General features: G+C 39.1%; 1 protein-coding gene across 1 annotated transcript; it reads left to right on the forward strand.

The window, feature by feature from the left end:
• The first annotated feature begins 258 nt into the window (after positions 1-258).
• Positions 259-11,275, forward strand: LOC111973130 (adhesion G-protein coupled receptor F2). The gene is made up of 19 exons (XM_024000373.2): positions 259-459; positions 1,658-1,704; positions 2,601-2,661; positions 4,358-4,370; positions 4,604-4,732; positions 4,846-4,998; positions 5,220-5,284; positions 5,460-5,518; positions 5,660-5,790; positions 6,143-6,379; positions 6,540-6,773; positions 6,882-7,022; positions 7,233-7,426; positions 7,713-7,892; positions 8,427-9,743; positions 9,856-9,897; positions 10,014-10,049; positions 10,441-10,506; positions 10,733-11,275. The coding sequence occupies exons 2-18, from the start codon at positions 1,667-1,669 to the stop codon at positions 10,489-10,491; spliced, it is 3,081 nt and encodes a 1,026-aa protein (XP_023856141.1). The 5' UTR covers positions 259-459; positions 1,658-1,666; the 3' UTR covers positions 10,492-10,506; positions 10,733-11,275.
• The last annotated feature ends 2,078 nt before the right edge of the window (positions 11,276-13,353 follow it).

Consider the following 13,353-nt stretch of genomic DNA (forward strand, 5'->3'; position numbering starts at 1 on the left):
AAATAAYCAAACACATTGGGGCACTAACGGCTCCATCTGTCTTTCCTCAATTGAATGTATAAGAATTAAATGTATAGGAATTACATGTATAGGAATGACATGTCCAGACAACATTTACTCTTGACAGGCTGTAACCTCCTCAGGCTGTATTTGGTAGGCAAATGCGGATGGAAAGCTGAAGGCCCATGTTGACCAGTCCAGATGGCATAGGGAGATACCAGCCATGCAAATAGCAAAGATCACTTTTTCAAAGTAGCTACTCATTGTCATATGCCRCCTCCGCCGTGCTGCTTTCAAGCATTTTCCCACTTTCTTTAGCCAGATGCAGCCTGTTCACTGTGAGCATTCAGCCTAMCCCGATGGTCTCCTGGTAGACATGGATTACGAACTGCTGCCCACCTTTTGATCACTMGTTTCACAGGTCAAACCCAGGTTTAAGAGCAGATTTCTTGAGGCAAGGTCAGTATCTCCTCTTACTGAAAAGCTATTATCTTTCATTATTTCTATGCCCTGCATTTACAAATGGTTCATTCTGCTTAATACTTGGGGGTTGCCCTGTATATTCTTATTCAAATATATGCCAAGTTGTGGTTTGAAAATACATTTTGAAAGAATATGAAAAAATKATTGTGTCAATGAAACATCTTAATACATGAATATTGTGACACATTTTTATTTGGTAACATTTTAAGTAGTCTAATAATTAGTTAGGCTAGATTTCCCAGGCCCAGATTACCCTACTTCTGGATTAAAAAGTACTTTCAATTGAGACTCTGCAGTTCATTTTTGCTCACAGTCTTTTCAAATAAAGTGAACTGCAATAGACAGAAAATATAAAGGTCTGGGGCAATGTAACCCCAGACCTGGTGTACCATCTCATTAATGCTCAAATGAATGTCATATTGAGAGTCCAGGTGACTTCAACCGTCAAGTGTATATAGGCTGCTTCTGTGTAGTCTTCTGTTCCATTCACACTAACCTGGTGTACCATCTYATTAATGCTCAAAYTAATGTCATATTGAGAGTCCATAAATTAATGAGTAACTAGGCATATTTTGTTTTTATGTGTTGTGATACAAAAACAACCTCTTAACGGACCATGATGTTTTGTAATTACTGGATTTAGTATCAACATGGTGACCCAGCTGACTRTGTAGGTGTGCTGAGCTATTACTRCTTTTTGGGGTCTGTTCGGTTTCGGTTCGATTATTACMAAAARAACACGGTTTTCGATTTCAGTTTTGATTAGACATTAAATGCACTATGCATTATGTGGGTTAAATGCTGTAACACTGAATAAAACAATTAATACAAGTCCCATGATGGTAGTGACTGCCCATTACTGCTTATCACTAATTAACCATWATTTAATCACATTACTTTACTTTAATAAAATATTTGTTTTATTTGATGACYTTATTATTTCATTCCAAGTMATTATCTCATCTCTATATCATCTCTTTTATGACTCTGAATACCAGCTATGAATCACTTAGATCATGTATTTTYAGGCTCGCCAATCAACTGATGAACAAGTTKAAGCAGGCGTGCAATGATTTATGGTCTTTGTAGTTAATTACCAGGTTTTCTGCRTTAAACTATGTACAACTCCCTACTACATCGCACAGTTCAGGAATCATCTGATTWATCTCTACAGAAACTGCACATGGAGCTCACAGAAAACAAGAACAAAATGGAATTCAAGTAAGTGAACTGATGTCGGTCATTTAATCAAATCAAATCACATTTATTTATATAGCCCTTCATAGATCGGCTGATATATCAAAGTGCTGTACAGAAACTCAGCCTAAAACCCCAAACAGCAAGCAATGCAGGTGTAGAAGCACGGTGGCTAGGAAAAACTCCCTAGAAAGGCCAGAACCTAGGAAGAAACCAGCGAGAGGAACCAGGCTATGAGGGGTGGCCAGGCCTCTTCTGGAGGAAGAGTTGTTTAAAAAACGAAAAATAACCTAAAGTAAAATGTTGATGGTCTTCTTTAATTAATAAACACGAGCAAATACATGTGCTGTAGCAGTGTAGTTTAAATAAATAATGGCTTTTTGTTGATATGGCCATGTGAATAATTGAGAGGACATACAGTGTACATAGTGAGTGGATTGTTCTATGTTTTATTTAATGAGCAGAGATTGATTGGAAAGGGTTATTCATTGCGTCATAAGCAGGTCAACAGGACAAGCTYACCACCTGCTGTGTCTGTATTATGGGGGAATGCAAAGTAATGCAAAATAAAGTTTGACTAGCTAATTTTGAACTTTGTATACTTCAGGAAAAGGAGCTCATGAGATAAAAGGCAAATTAATAATGATCATGACCTATATTCTTTACAGTAGTATCTACCTCAGAGTGAAACATAAAAGAAAATAAACCACCCAGAGACGAACAATAAAATCTGAATAGAATAATAAAAGCAACAAGTAGCACGGACTCAAATGAGACAAAAATACAACAGTAAGGTCGATAATAAGAAAACCAATGGGGTATCACTACAGTATCACTATTGTCTGTCATGAAATTGATGTTTTAATTCATTAATGTGTCCAAATTGTTGAAGCAGTGTAAATCTTCTTTGCTTCCATCAGACAAACGATGTGGGCCAGAGCGGTAATACTTTACTGTGGCGTGGTATTCCTCTACCACCAGGTAAGCAGTACAGTTGAAGTCGGAAGTTTACATACACTTTAGCAAAATTTATTTAAACTCAGTTTTTCACAATTCCTGACATTTAATTCTAGTAAAAATTCCCTGTCTTAGGWCAGTTAGGATMACCACTTGATGTTAAGAATGTGAAATGTCAGAATAATAGTAGASAGAATGATTTATTTCAGCTTTTATTTATTTCATCACATTCCCAGTGGATCAKAAGTTTACATACACTCAATTAGTATTTGGTAGCATTGCCTTTAAATTGTTTAACTTGGGTCAAACGTTTCGGGTAGCCTTCCACAAGCTTCCCACAATAAGTTGGGTGAATTTTGTCCCATTCCTTCTAACAGAGCTGGTGTAACTGAGTCAGCTTTGTAGGCCTCCTTGCTCGCACACGCTTTTTCAGTTCTACCCACAAATTTTCTATAGGATTGAGGTCAGGGCTTTGTGATGGCCACTCCAATACCTTGACTTTGTTGTCCTTAAGCCATTTTGCCACAACTTTGGAAGTATGCTTGGGGTCATTGTCGATTTGGAAGACCCATTTGTGACCAAGCTGCCACCCCCGTGCTTCACGGTTGGGATGGTGTTCTTCAGCTTGCAAGCCTCCCCCCTTTTCCTCCAAACATAACGATGGTCATTATGGCCAAACAATTCTATTTTTGTTTCATCAGACCAGAGGACATTTCTCCAAAAAGTGTGATCTTTGTCCCCATGTGCAGTTGCAAACCGTAATCTGGCTTTTTTATGGCGGTTTTGGAGCAGTGGCTTCTTCCTTGCTGAGCGGCCTTTCAGGTTATGTCGATATAGGACTCGTTTTACTGTGAATATAGATACTTTTGTACCTGTTTCCTCCAGCATCTTTACAAGGTCCTTTGCTGTTGTTCTGGGATTGATTTGCACTTTCAAACCAAAGTACTGAGCGGTATGACGGCTRCGTGGTCCCATGGTGTTTATACTTGCGTACTATTGTTTGTACAGATGAACATGGTACCTTCAGGCRTTTGGAAATTGCTCCCAAGGATGAACCAGACTTGTGGAGGTCTACCATTTTTTTCTGGGGTCTAGGCAGATTTCTTTTGATTWTCCCATGATGTCAAGCAAAGAGGCACTGAGTTTGAAATTAGGCCTTGAAATACATCCACAGGTACACATCCAATTGACTCAAATGATGTAATTTTGCCTGTCAGAAGCTTCTAAAGCCATGACATRATTTTCTGGAATTTTCCAAGSTGTTTATAAAGGCACAGTCAACTTAGCGTATGTAAACTTCTGACCCACTGGAATTGCGATACAGTGAAATAATCTGTCTGTAAACAATTGTTGGAAAAATTACTTGTGTCATGCACAAAGTAGATGTTCTAACCGACTTGCCAAAACTATAGTTTGTTAACAAGAAATTTGTGGAGTGGTTGAAAAACGAGTTTTAATGACTCCAACCTAAGTGTATGTAAACTTCCGACTTCAACTGTACATTGCCTTAGTACTTGAAATGAGCCAGTTGGACAATTTACACAGTAGCCATGGATGTTAGTCAAGTAAACTAAGTAAAGGTAAGCACCGATAAAAACAACAGATATGGAGGTAACCTAATGAATGTATCTTATCTCACATATTAATTCTAGTGGACATATGTAGTTATTGACCCTTTGATGATGAAATCTAACATGTCTCTCTCTCTTCATTTACACAGGCCTTAGCAGTGGGTGAGTTATATGATCTGTAGATTTATGTCTGAATACATAACAAACCAAGCAGGTTACCATCTATGACGAGAACTAGAAAAGGGCCACATGAGGACAAGTGAATTTACTAACTCTCTCACACAAGCAGATGCACTCTTGAAGACCTTCCCTCATCATTAGAATTAGCTGCCGAAAAGGGTCTCTTGCACATTTGCCTAAAATAAAAAATGTTCCTTTGTCACTGATTGTTTTAGATACCTACATGGCTGAGTTCATGGTAGAGAGCAATGTTACATTTGACATCTCTGGTACTCTATCATCGATCAAGGAAATAACTACAGATACTGGAAGTATGACTATTGAACTGCTTGAACTAACAGCAGGTACAGTATCACTATTTCTACCAAATATGGTTTCATAGAGAAATGTTCCTCTTTCAGTGTTTTTTCATCCGTAGTCTGATTGTTGTTGATTGATAATGTGTGTTTCTGTGTAGAATGTGAAATTGTCRGGGACAATTCTACATGTAACTGTTCGACAAAGTACATCTGGAGCAACGCAGTGTGTGACGAGTTCCAGTGTTGCAATGACTCATATTGTAATGCAAATATTTCTTACTTGCCAGCCTTCTGTATTCCCAAAGTGAAAGGTATTATTGTTGATACTGTTATTTTTACTATCACTATTTGATATGATCAATAGGATAGATGATACTATTAACACATATWGATCATTATTAATTATTCATTGTATAATTGTTGCTGTTATTTCTACTAATAATTGTCATCCACTGCTATTATTAATGTTGTTGTTGATATTGTTGCGGTGTTATATTGTCACAATTCTAATGTTTTGTTTTTGTTTACATAGTTTGCTTTAATGGAACAGTCACAGTGGGGAAAGTATTTAGTGAAACTAATACTATCAAACAACAGGTACATTTTCATTTTTATATTTAGGGAATTAAAATCTGATGAAATAGTATAATTTGGTTTAGATTAAATTAATAAAATGTATAATGACTTAAAGAAATGTATATACATTTCTTATAACCTGAACAAGTGATACATTATATTTAATATTGATTAACACAATTCCTTTTTCTCTCAGCTCACAGAGGGTTTTCAAAAATTAAATGGGTTTGAGGGCCTTAATGTATCTGGACCTAGGTAATACATTCAATATTTATTATGGGATATATTCATTCCTTAATATTTGGCAGAGTGCTTGTTTTTCTCCATAAAGATGCAACATCAATTTTTGTTTTTGTCTCCCTTTCACCCATTGGCAACTCAATATTGACACATAAGGGGTGATGGCCACATTGTTGATTTCGAAGTGGATGTCAGTGTCATATTTCTGACTACAAAACTTACAAAAATAACAGCTGACCTGGAAACTACTGTAGGCTCCTCTGCCAAAATATCTGTTGAAACATCAGGTAAATGTCCTGCCTCTTCCATTACAGTACAGTCCTTTCACATAGTGATATTAAGACCATGAGGAGATCTGCCACATTAGGCTCAGATAAGGCACAGGAGAAAATACTATAGTGAAAATGGAGTCTCTGCACACTCCAATCAGATGCAGTTTCAGAGTTGCAAAGCTTTTGGTTATGATATGATAACCTATGGACCATACGACCAAGTGCAAAGACAGTATGATATTAAGAAATGTAGCAAGAATTATAGTATGAAATTGATTATGTTATGTTGGTAATGATTATGTTAAACGTGTAAAGATCCATTGTATTATTTATTGTATTGATATCGTATGTCTCTACTTTTCCACAGGATTTGTAAGCATTAAGTATCCAATGAACAAAGTGCCATACCGCTCAACACCGACGCTGAGTTGCACATTTAAAGAAACAACATTTGATGAAGCAGGTGGCTCTTGGAACTGGAACTTGATAAAGGGAAGTGAGACATTTGGCCTGAACACTGGAACCAGCRTAACCGTCACATTCCCAGAGGCATCACCTAACTGTACCACAGTCCAAATTAAAAAGTTGTCAGGGAACTGGGCAGGTGTGTCTGAGAGACCTATGATGCTTGCCAATATAAATCGAGGGAGTAGGATTAGATTTCCTGTTTATGTGGTTATTGTAAACAGTGCATCTGATTTGTTCGATGCAGAAATAGACCTACTGATATGATCCTGTTTATTGCTTTTTTATTGCTTCTAAAGGAATTTATAAGTGTGGATTTTCCAAAGGATCCATTGTGCACGCAGCCTCTGCAGAGTTGAAGGTAGCCCTGCTACCAGATCAGATCACCATGACGAGTACCCCACTGACTGTAGAATGCCAAGGTACAAGCACTCAAAGTGTGACGGTCAACGCAACCATCGAGAACAGCACGGAGATTTACAATGTTACTTGGTCATACCAAGCTCAAATGGAACCCCCAAATCCATTCTCAGGTACTCTTTATGAACTGTGTCTTGAAATATGTATCACCTTATTTCTCTTTGTGCTCAAAATGTATAAAGTTGTAGTAACTTGAGAAAAATGTCAACATTCTTTTCTAGTCTCGCCAGCGGGGACCAGCTACAGCATAACTCCAAAGATAAATTGCTCGCAATCAGAATTACCGCATGTTTTCACAGTCAAATTTAGAAACCAGGAGAACGAGACTGAAAGTGCAAGCATAACTATACCAGTGATTTATGGTATGTTTAGGTTGTATGAGTCCTTTGAATGAATTTGCTTAATCCTCTTCATCCTTCTTGGACATAACGTCACTTCAACAATTCACTTAAAAAACACATTTGAGTGACAGTAATAAACTTGTATGGTTCATTTATACAAAATGTACAAAAATGAAGTGGATGTTTAGTTCTTATTAATACTCCTCACTGACCAACGCTTGTTTTTATCAGCTAAGGAAAAGGAGATGGCTTGTTTAGTAGACTATCTTTGGCCAAAAACCCCAAAAGGTGACACTATTGTCATCCGACAATGTGAGCCGAGGAGAGTGGGGTATAACGAGAGGACATGCAAGGGGCCTGCATGGATGGATGTGCTGGAAAACTGTGTCAATGAGGAACTTAATCAAATTCTCATTTCAGCAGCAGTGAGTATGGCCTTCCACCTCCTGCACGCATATAACTCTCACACTTTAAAGTCRATATGGAACATTGGTAGTGTTTTGGTGAATGTCTATGTTTTGAGTGAAAGCGCTTGCATTCCTGCATTACAGTAATATGACAACATTACTCACAGGTTGGTGATGAATCATATTCTTCAACTACATATCCAGCCACTGGAATAATGTGACTATCATTAAAATGTTTTAGGCCTGTAGAATGTGTTGGTACTGCAAAGAAAGTTACTATTCCATGTGTGTTGTACCATTCCAGAACTTTAGAGAGGGACTTGGGGCCACACAGGACGTTGCTCGTGAAATATTTTCTGGGTTGAAGAACAGCACAGTTGCTGACACGAACAGCTCAGTTGCTGATTTGAATGCATCCATCAGTGTTCTGGATGTCATGTCTGAAGCATCAGAAACTATCACCCTGGATGAGTCCGTTTTAGATGTGAGCCATTCTGTTTTTTATTTTAGATAGATTACTCTTTATACGAGCAATCTGCAGTTGATACGTCCATTTGAMTAAAGTCATGATAAAGTCATGATATGCTAAAGTAATGATATATAGCCATTGATTCTAGAAAAATATAATTTATAAATGCTTATGTAACTTCAACTGTCTTACCCCATCATAACCCAAAATATAAGCTYGTTTACTCCAATGTTTGTAAACAATGTAATTGTAAACAAACACTGTACATCTGGAGAATGGTTAAAACTATCATTTCAGTCTTTGCATCCATAGCTCCCTCTTTGAATTTGAAAGTGGTTACATTCCTCCAACTCCATCCCTGAGATATTGACCAAAACAGTTGCGCTTWGTTATTGTTTGAACTGCAGATTGCACCTTTAAACTGTTGCCAAATATTGGGTGACTTGCACATACCCCAGTCCTTGACTTATTGTTATAGGTTATACAGTTATACTGCTGTGTACAATATATCTCAAACAGAAACATTCATTTGTAAAATACAATTCACAGGTTTTTCTTGATGCAGCAAGCAACATGTTGAATAACCCTTGGAAGGCAGTCAACAAAACCATTGAATATGGAATGTCTTCAAAATACCTCAAGTCTGTCGAGGGTCTAGTGAAGAACATCAAAATTAATACCAGTAACGGAAATGACACCCCAAATCTACAATTCAAACTCTGCCGAGCTCAAAACAACTCATCTTGCAATCGAACTGTGTTTGGCGTGGAGGTCAAATTGGCCCAGTCCTCAGGAATAGTAAAAACTGTGGGAGTAAAAAACCTGGCTGACAAATTAAACAATTCAAAATTCCCRGACAGTGAGTTCCCTAGCATTGTGGTGTCAGCCACACTGCAAAACAGTAACGACTCCAAAATAGACATCAAATTGGACTTTCCCATCAACCAGTCAATGTCTCGAGACTCTAAAATCCTCTGTGTGTTCTGGAACACCACGTTGAAGGAATGGTCTGAAGAAGGCTGCAAGTGGAAGGAAATGGTCAACAACAGAAGCTACTGCGARTGCACCCACCTGACCTCCTTCTCAGTGCTCATGTCCAAGACCCCGGTGAACCTGCCCTTTCTGGATGAGATTACCTACATAGGCCTGGGCATGTCCATCTGCTCCCTTATTGTCTTCCTCTTCATCGAGGCGTTGGTGTGGTCGGCCGTTGTGAAGTCCAACCTCTCACACTTCCGCCACACAGCCCTGGTCAACATCTCTCTATGCCTTTTATTGGCCGACTGCAGTTTCCTGGCCTCCTCCTTCCCCAGCATCTCTGCGACCTGGTGCCTCGTACTGACCGTGACCAAGCATTTCTTCTTTCTGGCTATGTTCTGCTGGATGCTATGCCTCAGCGTCATGCTACTACACCAGCTCATCTTYGTCTTCCACCCGCTGAGGAAGAGGGTGTATCTGCTCTTGTCCACCGTCCTCGGCTACATCTGTCCCACAGTGATCGTGGCAGCTACCTATGTGTACTACAAATACACAGGAAACCCCTACCACAACACAACAACCTGCTGGCTCATTTACGATGGACTTCTGAAAGGGTCCATTCACGCATTTCTTCTGCCCATCGGGACGATTGTTTTGATGAATCTGTTCTCCATGTGTGTTGTCATCATGACGCTCCTAAAGTCCAATGTCCCTGATGGGAGTAAAGCCGACGAAAAAGAAACAGCCAAAAGCATCCTGAAAGTGGTACTCTTTTTAACACCAGTCTTTGGGATAACATGGGTTTTCGGATTCTTTGTGCTCATTGAGACCAACCAAATAATGGGTGTTGTGATGCATTATGCTTTCACCATCATAAACTCCTTACAGGTACTTTTTCATCCATTTTCCATGACAAATATTCTTGTCTCAAACTATTGAGTGAAAGGAGCTGAAATCAATTTTAACCATTGTATTTATTTATTGTGTCAAATTTTTTCAGGGCTTCTTCATTTTACTGACTGGATGTTTTGCAGAGAAAAAGGTATTTGTCAATCATTAGGGATCTTATGTGATTTAATATTGTTTAATAGTGTGTTAGAATAGTGAACTATGTATACTATGTACTACCACTACTGCTTTTTGTCATGATAATACCAGGTGCGAGATGAAGTGTTGAAAGTAATCTTGGCCGGGGTGAGTTCTGCTCTTATAGTTGCTTTTGTTGTCTTCCCATTCATTTATAGAGCAGGAACATGTGTTTACATTTTCTTTAAGTTGCTCTTATACCTGTGTAGTAATGCTATAATTATGCTAGTTACGACATTGTAATTACATAGTACTATGGCAATTGTTCTGTAATAGTAATGGAACTGAATGTCTTTTGTTATACACAAATTGAATATGGAGTGTGTAATAACAAAAAACTCTCGGCTCCATTSTTTTGTAATTAGAACGCAAAGCCAATTAAAGTACAATATACCAACATTGTAATACAATGGCGTTATTATAGAACGAACAGTGTTACTACACAGAAAAGCAACTTAATGCAAGTGTTACTGAAAGCTCAGATCACCTCTCTTACCAGGCACCTACTACCAAAGAAAAAAGTGAGAATATGAAAGTCCCCTTCAAATAAGTGATGAACATCAAGGTTTGTACAGTCTTGATAAAGGACAAACACGTCTGCAGCTGACAAACACATGTCATTTAATAAATGCAATTAACACTTAACTATTACACAATGTTTTACTCTTCAAGCCCTTATAAGTTAAATCAGACATGTTAGTACTGGGCTGTAATAAAAGCCTGCACACCTTAAGGGTCTGCAGGATTGGGGATTGAAGAACGCTGTACTCATCATATGTTTTCTACCTCAGAGAACAAGCTATATACTGGATCAAGCTATATACTGGATCAGGACCAACCCACCCATCTGCCACTACTCTCACCCAGAGGGAAACATCAACCTGGTTGGTTCCTCAAAGACAGGGATGGCTGGGGTTTAGACAGGTCTTATCATGATTTAATTATATTATGTCAATAACATTATAAGTTTCATATTAATTACTAAACTCATACACATTAATCAATTGCTAAACACATCTTTGTGATTTCCTGGAAACATTTGTATTCCTATGTTCTACAAACAGTACTGACTGTAGCATACTTTGACGTCAGAATATATGTCATAATATTACTGCTAATTTGGTCAATGACATTTCGTTAATATGATTTATTAATTACGTTGTCCTGTACTTGCATTATGACTGTAGATGAAATGTGTAAATCAAAGTTATTGTAATAAACAGTAAGGCCGGGATTCAATCAGATGGGTGCTGTAGACCAGGCCCGGTCCTGGCTGTTCTGCCGCCCTAGGCGAGACAAAAAAATTGTTGCCCCTGCAAAACTAGAAAAGTCCCAGGAAGAAAAATGACATTCAAAACACTTATACAATATGTATTTTCCAGAAGTTGAAATCAGGTACATTTTCGTTTCTGAATGAAAGTTGAAAATAAGTAATTTATAGATGTCTATGTTTGGACCAAATCAAGGCCGGTCCAGRCTGGACCAAATCTTAACCAAACATAGACGACTATTTTTGGGCCAAATCAAGTCTGGTCCAGAATAGAAAAAATGGTTTGGTTCAGATTTGGTTCAGATTTGGTCCATCTATGTGGTAGKCTTACCGTTTGTAAAACAGACAAAAAAGACAGCCAAAAGATGTTGGCGTCGGTCCGTGCTTACTGGGGTGAAGCCTACCATGTCAGCACACAATGGAATCTTATGAATGCCCATCCATGTGGTAGGTCTACCGTTTGAAAAAACAGGCAGCTGCATTGCCTTTATTAGTTCTGATTCCTGATTCCTAATCAATTTGGCTATTTAAGCTCTGAATATAAGCTAAACAAATTCATCAGGAGTTATCCTGAGCCTATTTGCAATGAGAATCAATGAGTTTATACAGCGGGAAATGCAGAAGTATGTTTCTTTTGCTCGTCAAAAATTATGGATACAAACTTGAAACCACTGGACCGAGTTTGGGAAACACTGTTGTAGAAAAGCACATGCCTAGCGACAAGGTGTCTTATAAAGGCTATTTCTCCAACATTTGCGGAGATTGCATTCATTGTAAACACTGCAGATATCRTCTCAAGCGGGAAATTAGCTTAAAATGCACTTCAATTGCTGTGCACTTGTAGACAACGCACCTTTGATTGAATCCTGGCCTAATTGTTATTTATTTTAACGCTATAGTAAAATCTATGGTGAAAAATTATTTAGGGGCTGTCAAATATTTTAAGCCATAGTTGAACCCCTCCTCCCAAAACCAATGTGCCTGTTCAATGTCTAACCTGAAGTTGTTTGTGCTTTGTGTTTTATCTTTTAAATGTTTGCATTATGCTTTTTTAACCAGGTCTCTCTTGCAAAGTACATTTTTAATCTCAATGAGTTTCATGTCTGTGTGCTGCTAGTGTTTCTTGTTTTGTATTATGTTCCGTATATTTATTAAATATTCACTCCCTGTACTTGCTTCCCGACTCTCAGCGCACATCATTAGAAGGTATGTCAGGTCCGGGTATCAGTACCGGAGTTACCGGGGATCGTCAGGCTCCCACGCCTCAGCCGGCTCGCTCGTCGGCAGCCGGCTCGCTCGTCGGACTCTCACGCCTCAGCCAGCTCGTCGGGCTCCTACGCCTCGGCCGGTTGTCAGGCTCTCACGCCTCATCCGGTTCGCCAGGTTTCCACGACCGGTCCGCTCCTGATCCTGATTTGTATTATGTTCCATCTATTTATTAAATATTCCTTCCCTGTACTTGCTTCCCGACTCTCAGCGCGCATCGTTACAGAAAATGTTGCATATGTCGGCTCAAATTGGAAATTACTTTTACATTTATATTGCGCAATCTGTAACGCTTCAGTAATTGTAACGTTCGTCGTATGGAGGAAGAGAGGAGGACCAAGGCGCAGCGTGAAAAGTATCCATTTTAATAGAATACGTTAAACAAACAAACAAAATAACGATAAACGAGAATAACACGAAACAAAACAGTTCTTTCTGGTGCAGACACACAAAGACTGAAAAATAACCACCCACAAACCCCAACAGAAAACAGGCTACCTAAATATGGTTCCCAATCAGAGACAATGACTAACACCTGCCTCTGATTGAGAACCCTATCAGGCCAAACACAGAAACGGGAAAACTAGACACACAACATAGACTGCCCACTCAGCTCACATCCTGACCAGCACTAAAACAAAGAAAACACAAAAGAACTATGGTCAGAACGTGACAGGCTCCTGACTGACGGACGACTCTGGCGGCTCCTGACTGACGGACGACTCTAGCGGCTCAGGACAGACAGGCGGCTCTGACGGCTCAGGACAGACGGGCGGCTCAGATGGCGCTGGACAGACGGGCGGCTCAGATGGCGCTGGACAGACTGCGGCTCAGACGGCGCTGGGCAGGCGGGCAGCTCAGATGGCGCTGGGCAAA

Source organism: Salvelinus sp. IW2-2015, linkage group LG14, assembly GCF_002910315.2.
Source record: "Salvelinus sp. IW2-2015 linkage group LG14, ASM291031v2, whole genome shotgun sequence".
NCBI lineage: Eukaryota > Metazoa > Chordata > Actinopteri > Salmoniformes > Salmonidae > Salvelinus > Salvelinus sp. IW2-2015.